General features: G+C 25.1%; 2 protein-coding genes across 2 annotated transcripts; both read right to left on the bottom strand.

Annotated features, from left to right (window-relative positions):
• Positions 1–11343: 11343 nt before the first annotated feature.
• On the bottom strand, positions 11344–12316 carry LOC129614283 (pheromone-binding protein-related protein 6-like). Its single transcript, XM_055528820.1, has 4 exons — positions 12192–12316; positions 11998–12073; positions 11432–11688; positions 11344–11361 (listed from the first exon to the last, which is right to left on the bottom strand). The coding sequence occupies exons 1-4, from the start codon at positions 12297–12299 to the stop codon at positions 11344–11346; spliced, it is 459 nt and encodes a 152-aa protein (XP_055384795.1). The 5' UTR covers positions 12300–12316.
• Positions 12317–13381: 1065 nt separating this feature from the next.
• On the bottom strand, positions 13382–14361 carry LOC129612518 (odorant receptor 67d-like). The gene is made up of 4 exons (XM_055526163.1): positions 14222–14361; positions 13732–13921; positions 13496–13651; positions 13382–13435 (listed from the first exon to the last, which is right to left on the bottom strand). The coding sequence occupies exons 1-4, from the start codon at positions 14359–14361 to the stop codon at positions 13382–13384; spliced, it is 540 nt and encodes a 179-aa protein (XP_055382138.1).
• Between the last annotated feature and the right edge of the window lie 2092 nt (positions 14362–16453).

Below are 16453 nucleotides of genomic sequence, written 5' to 3'. Positions count from 1 at the left end.
TGAAATGTTATAAAAAAATAAAAAAGCATAAAAACTTTTTAGAAATTTTATTTGGCAGTAGACTTTTTTTTTTAATTCCTGTTTTCTTTTTTTGTTCATTTAATTCTAAAATAAAATTATCCCGATTTTTTTTTAGATCCAACTACTTTGAAGGTGATTTTAAATAATTTTCTTTTCATTAATCATGGCATACTGTACAAAATAAGTGAAAATAAAATCCTAAAAATGCATTGAAGAATTTTAGAGACGACAAATTGTTGAAATAGCTTTACATACAACAAAAATATGTTCGTGCTATTAAAATGTCACATCAATTTTATTTTTAGAATTTTATTTTATTACATAAAATTGGTATGAGGTGAGGTAACTAAAAGTTCCGTTATATAACTCAAAACAATTATCCAAATTACGTATAGACTAAAAATGTAAGTTGTATTAAGAAACATTTATCTATAACTATACGCATAGTAAACATACATAATATTTTATGTAAATTCATTAAAAAATTGCATACTTTTAGAAGCATGTACATAATTGGATATAACGAGAACAAAATAAATGATTTGATCAAAATTTATTGTCAAGCAAAATAGTAGCAGACAAAAGCGGTTTTCTATGTAATTTTCGACGTGTATAAGAAGCAACTCTTTTGGCGAATATCTTCCCATAATAACTTTTTTTTGCATACTTTGTATATCAGGTAATTTCTGAAGTGTGAATTATTTTAATTCGTTATTAAATCTAGAAATATTATAATCTTTCTCGTTCTCTAAAATTTATCATCAAAAATAAAATGAAAATGCCGATTAATTTTGTCTTAGTTAATATCCAGCATTGCCTTTCTATTAGGCAATGCTGAATATTTGCAAGCAAAACATGGGGACAATAAAGAATAGTTTAGAAACGGAAAATTTTTTAGGGTACTTAACAATATAATATATTTTTTTGTTTTCATCTAAGGGAACAGGGATCTTTCAGCCCTTCTTACTTCGTGAAATCAAGCTAAATCACACCTGCATGAGCCATTTTCAAATCTCAGCATGGCTCAGCAAGTTGTCCAATCCATCTGAAAACAAAAACGACACAACATTAACTCCCCATTTTATTGATCCTTTTCAGGTGGGCCATTGGGAATAAAAATTTTAGATTAGTTTCTAACTTGATTTATTAAAAGAATTAACTGAATTTTCATGAATCATGTCAATCATACTTCTGAAATTTAAATTATACAATGTTCTATACCTTATTTGTGCATTCTATTCGCATTTGTTAAGCATAAAAGCAAGTGCCTCACTTAAAATTGATAATAAAATTAAAATATATGCTATTTCAATTGCGTAGTTTAAGGTATGGTAACAAAATTAATTTGAAAAATGGGATTGGAATTCAAAGATAAAATTTATTTATTAATACTTACATAATATAATGAATCTAGTATAGTACATTTCACTGTATATAATTTATTATATTTGTTGTATGATAAAATAAATATAAAAGAAAAAAAAACCAGAATTTTATAGTTAATAATAAAATTAGTATGCAGTTATAAAAATTTATACCATCGCCAGATTACTTTTTAACAAAAATTATATTCATGCATATTTACAAATAAGTAATATCTATTAAAAATTGAAATTGTATAGAAAATGGTTCACATAAATCCATAAAAAAAGGAAAAAATTGTAAAAAAAAAAAATTAATGTATAAAATTACAACTTTTCAAAATTCAGTTGGGGTCGTCTTCTTCGTCTGTGCGCAAAAATATCTTTTTATTACTTTTACATAAAATTATAGTTTGTACGCCTCAGTGAATATCATAGAGCATGAAAAATATGTCGTGCTAACACTATTTTTTTTTTTTTTTTTAATTTTTTCATACTCTTTAAATACAATCCATCATTTGTGTTACCAGCTATTATTTACAAAAGAAGTAATTTTTTTTTTACTTTGCTTTATTATTTTATATTTCTTTTAAATTCTTATAAAATTATTAATTCATTTTACAATGAAATAAATTTGAATAGTGTTACATATTATGATGAATTTTGATAGCGTGACTAAAATCCACTAGCTAAAATTCCTTTATAGACAGTAGTTTTTTTTTTGTTTTTTTTTTATATTGTTTTATTTTCTCTTTATCTCTCTCTCCTTTCCTAAATATGTTTCCGAAATATTCTTGTTCTTTGTTCTATCCTTTCGTTTCATATTATATTTTTTGTACCTTTGATAAAATTTCATGATATCCTTTGGAATAAAATTGTTAAGAAATATACAATAGTTTTAAGTTATGTTAATGGCATATTATTCATAATGTATGTATATGTATAATATACACATATATAAACACAAATGTACATACATAGGTAATTTGGGCATGTAGAATAAAAATAATATTAGGAATGGTCAAATAAATTTTGATATATAGACCTATAAAACGCTTAAAAATAGATTCGAATTCGATACGATTGTTATGTAAAATCGATTATTTTTTATAAAACAACAAAAAAAAAATTTTTCTGTATTTAATATTGAATGTGAACATTAAAAGTATTTTATAGTTTTGTAAAAATTTCTGTAATATGAACTAATGGTCGATTAAATTGTTGTTAAATTTCGATATTCAACTAATTCACTGATAACCTGATCGAATAATGCGTTTTATATGTTGGAAGAATTATCCTTTTTTTTATATAAAAAACATATTAGATTCTTGAAAAATAATTTTTATTGTCTATATTAAGAAATTTTGTAAAAGTATTATAAGGGACTAATTTGCTTTTTGTATGCTTGTAATATAATATCTTGGAAAGTTCAAGTAATAATTAATTAAATTTGTCATATTCGATAGCATTTTATTATGTGAGCGATGGATATCTTATATACAAAGCGATTTACAATTACACATAATTTATTTGTCCATGATTGGTTTGTTGGTTGACGTAGCTGGTGCAGCAGGTCCACCGTACCCCAATTAACTCAAATGTACCGTTTTGCTAACACTATCCCGTGAACATAGGGTAGGGGTCTAATTGATCGTACGATTACAAGTGGCCTATCTAAGCCACCCGATTCTCTTGAAAAGTTTATCCAAATCCTTGATGATTATTTCTTCATACTTTCAAATTATTTAACACATTGTGTATTTTTGACCAGAATTTTTCCATGTAAAGATGTAAATAAAATTTTAAATGAAAATTTAGGAAAATTTTTGCTTGTCTTTGTGAAAGAATGGAAATTAAAATACTTAGTAAGGGACCATAATAATACGTCCTTAATAATAATAATACCATAATAATACGTTATAATGCAATCTACAAAGAATATTATTAAGAAGATTTTTGATTATCTTTAAGATCTATATATTGTGTTTGTACAGAATATTTTAATTTTAGCCCATCAGCCTATTAAACGGGGTTAATACCTTAACACATTAAAGACCGCTTACGAGTTGTCTTGTGTATCTCGTCTCTTCTGTTACGGACCGCTCACGAATTTTCGCGTTCCGTCTGTTACGGATGGATGACGAAATAACCAGTGTTTTCTACACGCTATCTTTAGATGTTACCTATTTTGATACATTATATCTACTTTGTGTATTTAAGTATTTACATAAACAGATAATGTATTAAACTTGATGATTAAATTCTTGGTCTTCCAAGAATCTAACAAGGACCATTGATGGTTCGTCTTCGTCTCATCCCCTCGAAAGGAAACGATCTAATTGGTTAAAACCGAACTTAGAATGCATTTTGTTATATAATTTCTGAAAGTTTCATAAAAATTGCTTCATAAATAGCAAAGTTATGATGATTTTAGAACGTAAAAGATTGCCCAAAATCGTGCAGTCCCAGGTGAATGTCTTACAGATTTCTTTGCGGTCCTTAATGTGTTCATATAATAATATCTTGTTCTCTAAGAAATAATATGACTCTGACAACAAAATTATTGTCAGAGTGAAATTAAAATAAAACAATGATTGGAATTTTCATAAACTATTTAATTCATAATTTACGATGTCAACCTTAAGCATTAATGTTTACTAATAAATTTAACTTATCTAATTTTTTATCTTAAAAGATTTTTTTGGGTACCAAATCAATAAGCTTTAAAATATTACATATTTCGTTGGATGATCTTTTAAATGATTAGAAAATTATTTATATAAAATTTAAGATGGTGTCATTATAGACCAAAATTAAAGGAAAATGAATTTAACTATTTTAATGAAAACAAAAAATCGATTTTTCCTCGGTTTCTAATTTTAAAATTTTAAATTTAGATATAAATAAATTTTTCAATATCGTTCTCTTTCTAATAGCTAATATAACAATAAAAGAGAATTAATAATGAAAATTTATTAAAGATTGTGCATTGGCAATGTAAAGCACTGACTAAACCTTAGAGGATATGTAAGGCATTTATAACAAAACCTTTACGATGGACTAATTTAACGTTTTTAATTATTAATATTAAAAACAAATAACACGAAAAGCAGAATTAATGAGCTGCAAGCTTTTTGAAGTATCTGTAATTGAACATTTACTTTTGATCAAACATTCATTTTAGTCGATGAAAAATCCTCAGATCCCCGGAATCTCATATTTCGGCAAGAATAATTTTTGGAACAACAAAAAATTCTTCGGGAATGTCAGGACTAGTAAACAGAAAATTCTTTGGTAATTAATTTGACATGTTTTATGATATCTTAGAAAATAATCAAGAGAATATCTGAAAATTGAATATATTTAACAATAAACTGCTGTTCAAAGCAACGATACAAATTAACAAACATTTCACAAAAATATTATTCCAGAAAGAGAACCTAGGAGTTAAATTTGCAATTATGGAGGCATATGTTTATTTTAAAATTTGTAATTTAATTTAAACTACTCTACCAACTGGAAAATTTTAGAGATTTTTATTCCTTTTAAGCATTATGGTTAACGAAAATTTCTTGAAACAATATCATTGAAAATTAAACAACATTTTACAATATAGGTACTTTAAATATCCTTATTCATCTTTTTCAATATCAATATCATACCATTGAATATTTTAAAAAATATCTCTAAATGTTCTTTACTTTACTGATTGCATTTCATAAATAATTTTCATTTTGTAGTCAATGAAAAAAACCTACAAAGAATAGAGAATCTAGTAAGAATACCTATACTAGAGCATAAAATAATATTGCACCGAATGTATAAAAAAGGACGCTTTTATCAAAATATGAACTTTGCATAAATTGAATAAAAAAACGGAAGCAAAAATAAAATATTAACGTATTCTTAGATTTCTTACAGAAACAAATTTATACAAAAAAAAAAACTCAAATAATATTACAAGAAAAACCATAAAACAGAATCCCATGTTAACGAATCATCATGATTCGTGTCGGTACATGGTGTTGATACTCATTTATTCTAAATAGATGATAATGTAAATCTTGATTACTTGACTCTTTGCTGACATTGAAATGGGTAAATACACATGTAATATATGTATCTACATAATGGCATTTTATATACAAAACATAAAAATACAAAACCTTAACAATATACTATTTATTTTATTTATGTTCTATACAATATATGTTATTAGGTTATTATATACATACATTATAATATAATATGTACTTTCTTAAATATTAAGGATAATTTGCTTAAAGTGCCATCACTATACAATGAAAAGAAAAAGTAAAAGAGAAAGAAATATTTAGTGAAATACAATAACAACAAACGGAAATAATTTTCTACTTTAAATTTTATTTTATCATTGCTATAATGAAAGTTTACTTAATTTTATTTTCCATTTATAATACTGTCATAGTTTAAGTTCTATGGTCTGAAAATATGATGCAAAAATTCAAACCAAATATTAGTTTTGGGAGATTGAGTATATAGCACAAAAATAAGGTAATAATTTTGATAATATTTTCACTTTATTTTTATGAAATTTTCAATTCAACACAATTTTGTTCAAATTTAAATGAAGAATATTTAACAGAATAATAAATTTTTAACAATTCAGTGCACAATGCCTGTATATAAGTAAAAAATTTATTCTCTTTTACAACCCTCCAATAGCTTTTACAGTCAGTTTAAATTGTGGTTGGAAAAAAACCAATTTAAAGCCTAGAATATAAATGTTTCATATAGCACAAAGTGGTGCCTCATACTAACATACACTTTAGGAAGAAAATCGTCACCGTGGAGTTTCAAGCTCAACATAGAGCTGCTAACTGCTTTTACTAAATGTTTATGTTAATAAATTTTTCATTTAGCTCTTAATAATTCAAATTTCAATCTAATTCAAATTACTTGGCTTTAATTTTAAATATTGTAAAGTCTCATTGATTCAAATATTGTAATATTATTTAATGTGTACGTATTTTTTGTAATAGAATTTATTGTTATTAAATATTAATATAATATACATATGTATGTATGCACATAATACGACTATATGCACATAATGTCTTTACGTACCTTAAAATTGTCAGTATTCATTTAAAATTATACCAGTTTTTAAGCTCCTATTTTTCATCGTTGACAACTCATGTTATTTGTTACACTCGTACTACTAGCTAGATCTAATATTACATATAAATATATACAAAGAAAAAAAAAGGAAAAAAAATCGTGTTTCTTCTGTTTTGGCTCGTGCGGTTATTAGAGATGATGATAACACAGAAAATAAGTAAACGTGTCAAGATTTTTCAATGAATATGAAAAATCCAAGAAATAAGAATGAGGTACATATATATGTAAGTACGTACAAAACCTGTGTACAGTTTGTATTTTACTATCTTGTACTTTGTACGTGTTAAAATGAATTAAAAGCGATAAAAATTGAAATAAAGCACAATTCAGTTTTTAGAACAGGTAAGAATAAAAAAAATTTTCTTTTTTTATTTTCGTTTTGGACAAAGTATGATATTTATCGCCAGATAACTAAGCATTCAAAAACGTTCATTATAAAATAAAGTAAACATGTTTTTTTATTAAGTATTACTTTGGTTAGGTACAGTCAAGCTATAATAGCAAGTTAGTACTAAGGCATACAATGTAAGTAAAAATTGTAAAATTAAATGATTGAAGAACATTACCAAATTGGTATTTTTAGAGACGCCAGCTGTTAGTAAATCAAAAGGAGATAAATAATATTATTGATGCTAAAATTTTACAGTCTGCTTCAGTTCTTTTTAAGAGCTATAATTATTTAATAAGCAAGTTTAATAGGCAAGCTAGTTGCAATGAGATTAATTTAATATTAAATTAGACTACTATTGCAAGTTTTCAATTTTCAAAAATTGTTTTTGTTCTTCATTACAATATTAGGCAAATACAAACTACCAAGATTTTTAATTTCGTAAGTTACAACTAATTTTAATCGCGGTGCATACTAAGAGATTGTTAGCCCTTTAAATCACTTAAAATTATTAAAAATAGTATTAACAGCATTTGCAGTAAGTACAAGCTGAATAATAATTGTGAAAGCAAAACAATAATTTTAATAATTATTATTTATTAAATTCTCGATGTTAAAAAAAACTTTCCGAATTTTCGAATTATACCAAATACTATGGTAATCTAAGTATACAATTTCCTATACGTTTAACTTAGAAAATGTTACAATTAAAATTACTGAAATAATTTTCAAAATATTTTCTATCTCATTTTTGTTTTTTTTTTTGTTAAAAATAAAAGAATTTCAGGTATTTATATGTATACATAAATAAAATGTAAGGATGATATTATTATTTAGGGGGAAGAAAATTTAATATTTAAGGAACAGAATAGAAAAACATTAAAATAAACTCGCCTATGAAGTTCATAATTATGATAAGAATTATTAATGAAAAAATAATGGAAAACAATTTCTTTAGTTAAGGTGTAATAATTTCTGAAGTTGGTGACACATTATCTTTATGAATTTCTTCGTTTTTTTTTTTTTGGTGTTTGAATTTTAAATGAACAGGTTGTTAGATTGCACGTAAATGGTATAAAGTTTGTTAACCTTAACCGAATATTGAAAAAAAAGTGGGAAAATAAAATGTTATCTGATCTAAGAATACAAAATTTCAATTAGGTATATTTTCTAACGTGTTGCAGAATAAATGCGGAGATTTAAGAATAATTGAAACTTTAAAAGCTATATAAGTGTCTGTATATTTGTTTAATTGAGTCTATATATACTAGTATACTGGCGGAATATCGCGTCCTGTTTATCACGAATTTCACATTAACATTTAATATTATTATTTAACATGAATTTCTTTTATTTCATTGCCGAATTGTAATTTTAAAATAGCACTGGGGGAGAATTTGAAATATTAAAGAAGAAATATGAAAAGTCAAAGAGTGTCTCAAAGAATGAATAATACTGAAAAAATAAAATTAATATTATGACCTATGTATAGCTGTAATATATTTTTGTAATTGAAAATTTAAAATTTAATAAATTGCTCCTGTTCAATTTTTTGTATAACAAAAATACGTTACTAATACAATTACTAATATAAAGACTTTTTGTTTACGTTTTGTAAGTCATTGAAAAAATATTACCTGTAAAATAATATAGCAATATTTACTTTATGGCTTCCTTATATCGAATGATACTAACCTCATACAATTTAATGTATATATAGAAAACAGTATTATTTTATATGCCAATTTATACAGGACATAACAATATAAACACACATGGAAGTAAAAATAATTTTTTTATATAGAATTTAAGGTCTACACACCTATAACAAGTATTTTACCTTACACAGAAAACAGCATCAATAGATTTATTTTAAATTAAATATCTATAGGTGAGCGGTACAATAAAAAACAACGTAAGTTTAATTTACAAGTAGGAATGTATGTGTATAATAATATTCGGATATGTCAGTATATAATTTATATTTATTATTGTTATTACGGTACACGTGCAAATACTGAATATAATACAAATTTTTTTTGGTTTAAGCTATGCATGTTTGCATAATTGGTACTTAATGTGGCGAATATGAGTTTTACAAACATTAGCTTTTGAAGAAAAAGAAAAAAACAGAACAGTTATATTGACTTGAATTGTCTACAAATATAACTGATATAACAACACATATTCGCATGGTTTTATGTTTTAAATTTTTTCAATTTTTCAATCAATTTTAATCAACTCAATTTTAAAATCAATTCGAAAATTAATCAGAGAACGATAAAGTTGATTGTGATAACTTTGTGATAACCTATATACAAAGGGTTTTCTTAGTGTGATACAACTGACAAATGATTCATGCATCAAAACAACTTTTCTTCGAATATAATATACATGCCAATATAATAATATTGTTTCTATATCCCACAACCATCATTATTGTTACGTTAATTTTTTTTACGCCAAGAATTAAAGTAATTAAAATTCTACTTTTTATGTAAAAGAGAATTTTCTTCAGAAGATGTACTCCTAACTTCTCAGCTTTTACCGTAACATATGAAATTCCATAAAATATACGCATGAGTATTTGGCGTGTATGTATGTATGTAGGTGATTCTATTATTATATCTATATTTGATAATAATATAATGTGTGAATGTTGTTTTTGTTTAAATGTTATATACGAACCTCATTATTCCGAATTTATGGTGTGGAAAATATTAACACTCCAGTTATTTACTACAATAGTTATTTACAGTTATATTGAAGAAAAAATACACTAAGCAAACGGTAAATAAAATTTCATATTTTATAAATAATAAGTGGCACTGTTTGATAATAGATTTTGTTCTTCCTGTTTTTTTTTTTTTAACTTTTCGTCTAAAAAAAGGATAATACAAATATTATTTCATATTATTTATTCAATTTACTGATGCTTTAGGCTATTCTGAATTTAAAAATTTTATTTATTATTATTTTATTGCATCTAAATTAGTATTTAATAATTTTATTAATTTATTTGGGATTTTGAGGATTTTTAGTCTTAAAATATAATGTTGCTTATGTTTTTTATAAGCAATTATATTTTAAGAGTATATTATGTAAAATATTGTATGCGCAACTAAAACTCTACTATGGTATACCTCATTATTTTGAAATATCGTAAAAGTTATTATTTTTTATTTAAACGTTATTATTTCAGGCTGTCTGGTGATATTTCAAAATGCCACGAAAAACACTTATCTGCCTTTGTATTCTAAAAAATATACTTGAAAAATGAAAATTTTTGTTACACACTGATATAAAAATAAGATTTCAGAAAAAAAACTCATTTAATTTATGAAACATATTTTCATTTTTGAAATTTATATGCATAAACGAGAATAGGTGGAGTTTACCTTTGCCAACTTTGTGATACCCGTACAAATAAATGATTTTAACAGTTGCATCATAATTTTACAGTATACAGTTCTATTTTATACATATTGAAATAGTAGTCATATTATACATAGTAATTTTAGAACTGTAGTTTTGCTATAGTTTCTATAATATAGGTCCAAATGACTACTATAAAGTTGCATGAGAATTTCCACCACGACTCAAGAAATTTGAAGTAGTTTTATGAAATACACTCCAATAATATATTTGTTTGCACAAAAATTCCATATTGTAGCTTCAATAATTTCTGAGATGCAGCCGAATTACTATTGCAGTTGTAGGGCAGCTGCACGAACCGCTGCCTCGCTCACATCCAATTTAAATAGGGCTTCGACATTTACTATTATAAATGATTGGAAAAACTTTGATGAGCTTAGCTCGAGCTTTCGTTGGAACGGACAGACAGGGTTAAATCGAGAGAGAATTTGATCATAATCAAAAACATACACTTACGTCTACATCTTAAACTATTATTTCTTACATACTTTCGTGCTGGTATAAAAGGATATTTGATAAAATCAAATATTTTAGTTCTATGGCAAGTGCACGAAATAATTTTGTTATGATAGAAAAATGAGAACTTCTAAATAACGCGAAGTCATATATATCTGGTAACTGTTGCTAAAAACGCTGAAGTAAAAGAAAAGCAAAAATGTTCGATAATTTTTCTGGTTGTGGCGAATCTATGTACGTCATACAAATGAAATACTTATTGATTAATGCTTTATTAATTAGTCATATTCTACGACTAATTATTTTATTAGAAATTATTGATGTTTATACAGCCCCCATTTACCTTAAATGCTTTTTATGTTTCATTGAAAAAAAAAGTTTACTGGCAAATAATATTTTCATTTTTTACATTAAATTATAAGTTTTAAATTATCTTAAAGCTATTTAGAAATGCATGAAATTAAACTAAAAATTTCAATATTCAAATTGAATTTTAACAGGTTCTCTTTCACATATTTATTTCTAAACCAAAAAGTAGTGCTAGAAGAAAATAGAGACAAAAAATGTAAATATTTGTTATACCAATTGTTATAAAAAATTCTATAATTACCACAGGATCAGCTTTCTTCCAACATTGATGGAACCACCATGCTTTCTGACACAAAGTATCACCTTCCGGATGGATACATTTTTCAGTCATCTTCAATGCAATATCTTTTAAATTATCTGGAATTTTTTTATATAATTTTTCTAAGTGAACATCACCATTAGCATCGACTACTTGAATCTCATGAAATAAACAATTCATATAACATTTAAGAGCTGGGTCTTCATGTATTTCACCATCACTAAATTCCTTAATAGCTTCTACAAAAACAAATTAAAAGTAAATTTTTGTTGACTTAAAGAAAAAATATTTTATTTTTTTTAGTCAAATAAACTGTACTGGTTTGATGCCCCTTAAAGTATGCAAATTTCGGAATAACAGTTGTTAATAATTATTTAATGAGAATTATTATAGCATTCTACCTTTTCGCTCAAAAGTTCAAAAAAAGTTCATGGGTAAAGTCAGTTTACTAAACTGCATATTAGACTTCATATCCTTCATTGACTAATCATTTTTGTGACTACTTCGGAAACACTTATTATATGAATTTCACTTCAAAATCAACTCACCTTCTGTAACTCCTGTTTTTTCAACACAAGTTTTATGTACAGGTTCTAACATTTTTAATATATCAGGTGGTGGATACTGGAAGAAAAAAATTAAAAAAAATATGCAAAAATTGTATTTTTTACAATTGAACCAAAACTTATTAAACTCAATCTCAGTCTTCTTTTTTTTTTTTTCCACATCGTAATTAACTTACATCGTCGTCTCTTCGAGGAACAGTTTTATCACCCATTGAACAAGCGATTATTGTCAATAATAATAAAATTGTAATTTTATTTGCAAGTATTTTTATTGATTCCATCATTTTTTATTGAAATTTTTAACAATATAAATGAATAATTCTGGTAAAAAAATGTCCAGAACCTGTCACACTGAGTTATATTTTTCAATTGTGAAACTTTTATTGTTGTAATGACATTTTATAATTGTTTTTAATTTTTATGCGGCTCAATTTTCAATTGTCATGTCATTTTATTTTTTTTCATTTTTTTTTCGATTGTTCACCGTTATATGTAATTATTTAACGTTCTTGGTTGCAAAAAAAAAATGCACAATTTTAATTGACTAAATCAAAATTTACATGTTAGTCTAAATTTTGTCCGTCTATTTATGTTGAATATGTCAAAGTAGAATACTAGTAAATGTAATGCGTGCAATTTGACTTAATTAAAAGTCATGGAAAGAGAAAAAGCTTTAATTGTAAATTTTATTATAAAGAATAAAGAATGGGAATAATGAAATGTGCTTAGCAAAATTAAGTTTCTTTCATTTTTAAGTTGTTTTTGTGCGCCATATTTGCATATATCTGCTGAAACAAAAATCTCATTAATATGAGTTTTATTTACATTATTCGTTTCTTTTCGAGTGAATCTTATAAAATATTATGCTTTGAACAGCTCTTATTTTTGTTTACTGCCTTATTTTGAAAAACAAAAATAAAAACAGTAATAAAAATATTTAATTGTAGAGGCGTATTTATGTATTATTAACTTCAAACCTTAAATCAGAGGGATAGAATTGAAATATGATTACTTAATCAAAATCGGAATTGCACTCTTTTTGAATTTTAACCCTTTTATTATTGAGTTGTAGTATAATATTATTGTACTACACAATATCTCATATGTATAATTATAAATTTTTCTATAGAAGTGTAGTTAGTTTTTCACTCATTATTTAATCTACGTATATTCGCGTAGATTTTATTTTCAGATTTGAAATTACTTTTATACATTCTATGTTATGTAGTTACAATAATTGTTTTATATTTAAGAGAAATTTAAAATTAAGTATCCACTAGATTAAATTTTTTAATTCAAATGAATGCGTTGCTACCAACAAAATTTAAGTGAAGCTTCTTCTGCTACCTGACATTTAAGTCTATGATTAATCAACAAAACTCATTAACATCATTATGTAACTGTAAATTGTTTTCGTTACCTGTAATAAAAATCAAGTTTAACTTCGCTAATAAAATTTTCTAAGCAAATTCAAGTATACTTGTAGAGCCGTATTAACAGATAAAGGTGCTACTCCACCAACTGTAAACACTGTTTTCTTTTGAGCTTTTATTAGCATAACTAAAATCATTTTCCGAGATCTCAAATCTAAATTGTACCATTCAATTTCATAAATAATATCAACACATCTGTCAGTCTATATAAAATTAATATAAATTCATAAAAAAAAATCTAATAATTATTTAAAAACTGAATTTTAAAGTTAGTTTTACTAACAGCATTATCAAGTGCCGTTCCCAGAAAACAATATATATAAAGTGCATTGAAATTTAATACAAAATATGGATATGCAGCGGGCCAATTTCCAGTTATTATTATGTAAACACTGAATATAGCACTAACAGCGCAGAAGAAAACTTCCAAAGTAACAATCATAAATGTTACATTTATGATTAGATCACTAAAACTAAAAAAAAATATTTAATAACTACCTTGATTAAGAACTTTTCTAATATTCATATGAGACAGTATTTTTACTACTTACTTGAAACATTCTTGAGTCCATTTGATCACATCTTTGAAATGTTCATTAACGATGTTTTTTATTTTATTATTATGTAAATTTAATAGATCATTTAATTCATTAATCTTTTGTTCTAAAATGTCATAGAAAGACAAAATAGTTAACACATTCAATATAAAAAATGTATCGCCAGCAATATTTCCGAAAACTCCAAAAAATATACAAGTGGATTGAATTGCATACAAAGCTGTATATCCAAAATCGGTATTGGGATCGATTTTGGGTATTAAAAATTGAATCATTAAAATTTGTTCATTTTTGAAAATTTTGTAATATACAGGAATAAGAAAAATTGATAAACCAGTCATTAGCCAAGCTATCATATTGAAAATTATTGTAATTTTTATGCGTTTCATTGATTTTTCCAAAATTTTTCTAAATTTATTATTAACATTTTCGTAATATTCGAAAACTTTGAAAACTCTATTCTGTATTCTGCGAAGCTCCTTTTGTTTAAGAAAAGCAGTAATAAATTTTGTGGTTCCCTAAAATTTAAACTAATAAATAAAATAACATTTTATAAGAATTCAAATAAAACCTGTAAAGCTCCTCCTGCTAAACATAAAGTTTCAATAATAATTTTCCAATCTTCGTGAAATTTTACGTAAATTGTGTAAAAAGCGAAAATAAAAAATGTAACAATTGAAAGCCACATGAAAACTGTTATAATGTTAATCCCATAATTCGGATCAAATACATCAGCCCCACAAAGTTTTGCCATTTTTCTTATTATCTTATACAATGATTTCATTTCAAAAAATGGTGATATTGCAATTTTCCTATTCATAATTCTTTCAATTTTTAAATTCAAATCGATTAGATGAAGCGTAAAAGAAGAACTAAGATTTCGTTAAATTCTACTTCCGTATGATGTATGAACTTCGTAATAATTGAGTCAGTGAAGAGTTATTAATTAAAATGTACTATTTAGATAGTGGAAAAGTTTATGGCTTTCTTATATTTTAAATGTAAAATTTATGAATTCAAATAATATGATAAAATGCTTATAAATAATTACGAACTATAATCGATGGAAAATCAATTTCAATTACATACAATTTCCTAAAAAATTTTAAAATAAAAGGTTTATACAGTAAAACACGGTTAAGTGAATCACGCTTAAGTGGATTTCTCGCTTAATTGCATCAAATTTTCGTGGCTTGTACTTTTTTCGATTTTTTCATATAAAAAAATTCGTTTAAGTGGAATTCGGATAAGTGCACAACACGCTTATCTGCACATATATTTTTTCCCTCATGTAATACTTAATATGTAAATTTATTCGGTTAACTGCACATCCCTGTTTTTATTTAGCATAAATGTCAAAAATGAAAAACTACACTCTCAACTACAAAATAAGAAAAGCAACACTATGTAGCTACCCAAAATATTTTAGTTTCTGTCATTGTCAAATTTTGAGTGTTGATTTCGATACCAGAAAAAGTATTTACTGAGATTGTAGCATGTGATGACAATCTAGAATGTTACGGTGATTGGACCGACATAGAAATTATAAATGAAGTTCGTTCAAATTTAATAGAAACTAATGAGGAAAACGATGAAGAACTAAATTTTGTGGAAAATTCTGAACCTCCTTCTAAAGTTCTCAAAAAAGATGCTATAATAGCTCTTTCAACACTTAAACTTTATTTAGAACAAAATAATTTTGAAGATGAATCTAATATGCAGAGTATTGAAAATCTTGAGAAAGCATTTTTACAAACGTTAAAAACAAAAACCCAAGCAAAAATCATAAAATTATTTTGTGAATAAAAAAAGTTTGTAAGTTGTCAATATTATGTATGTTTTCTATTAAGGGAAATTAATTTACCATTGCTATTATTATTTTTATAATGAAGTTAAATGTGCAATTTTTTAATTTTTTGTTGATTTTGAAATTAAATTTTAATTTTTAACTTATAATTAGAACCAGTTTTTAATAAATTCAATTCTTTGACATCGGAGGTAATTTTTTAAGTCGAATTCGTATAAGTGGAAAACACGCTTTAGTGGACAAAATTTTCTTGGCTGATCGATTTCCACTTAACCGTGTTTTACTGTAATTGTTTTCTGAATAAATACAGTGTTTATATTTGGGTTTCATTTCCTTTCCATTCTTCCAATGAAAAAAGAGATAGTATCACTGATTTTAAATATTTATGTACTTTTTCATATTTTATTTAATTGTTTAATAATAATTACGAATAGGTTAAAAATTTATTAGTATGGATTTTATGTCAATTTTAGATTTTCCATTTTAAAGAACAGGAAAGCTGTAAGCCGAGTACAAATTTCTACATACAGAATGTTTTCGTTTTAAAAGCAATGCGAAAATAATGATGCATAGACTCTTATGGGTACAGAAAAAATTTTTTTATGGAGCCTATGCTGTATTTCATTTATTAATAATAGAGC

The sequence above is a fragment of the Condylostylus longicornis genome, unplaced genomic scaffold, assembly GCF_029603195.1.
Source record: "Condylostylus longicornis isolate FDR11 unplaced genomic scaffold, ASM2960319v2 ptg000004l, whole genome shotgun sequence".
In the NCBI taxonomy this organism is placed as follows: Eukaryota; Metazoa; Arthropoda; class Insecta; order Diptera; family Dolichopodidae; genus Condylostylus; species Condylostylus longicornis.
This window is presented reverse-complemented; position numbering and strand designations above follow the sequence as displayed.

Bases quoted from the DNA above. Each gene is read 5' to 3' on its own strand.
- LOC129614283 (XM_055528820.1), bottom strand. From the start codon at position 12,299: ATGATGGAATCAATAAAAATACTTGCAAATAAAATTACAATTTTATTA. The intron at 12,074-12,191 runs GTAAGTTAATTA...TTTTTCTTCCAG, and splicing joins TTCCTCGAAGAGACGACGAT to TATCCACCACCTGATATATT. The intron at 11,689-11,997 runs GTGAGTTGATTT...TTGTTTTTGTAG, and splicing joins AAAAACAGGAGTTACAGAAG to AAGCTATTAAGGAATTTAGT.
- LOC129612518 (XM_055526163.1), bottom strand. From the start codon at position 14,361: ATGATAGCTTGGCTAATGACTGGTTTATCAATTTTTCTTATTCCTGTA. The intron at 13,922-14,221 runs GTATGCAATTCA...ATTTTTTTTTAG, and splicing joins GATTTTGGATATACAGCTTT to TTTTAGTGATCTAATCATAA. The intron at 13,652-13,731 runs GTTAGTAAAACT...AATTTTATATAG, and splicing joins GAACGGCACTTGATAATGCT to ACTGACAGATGTGTTGATAT.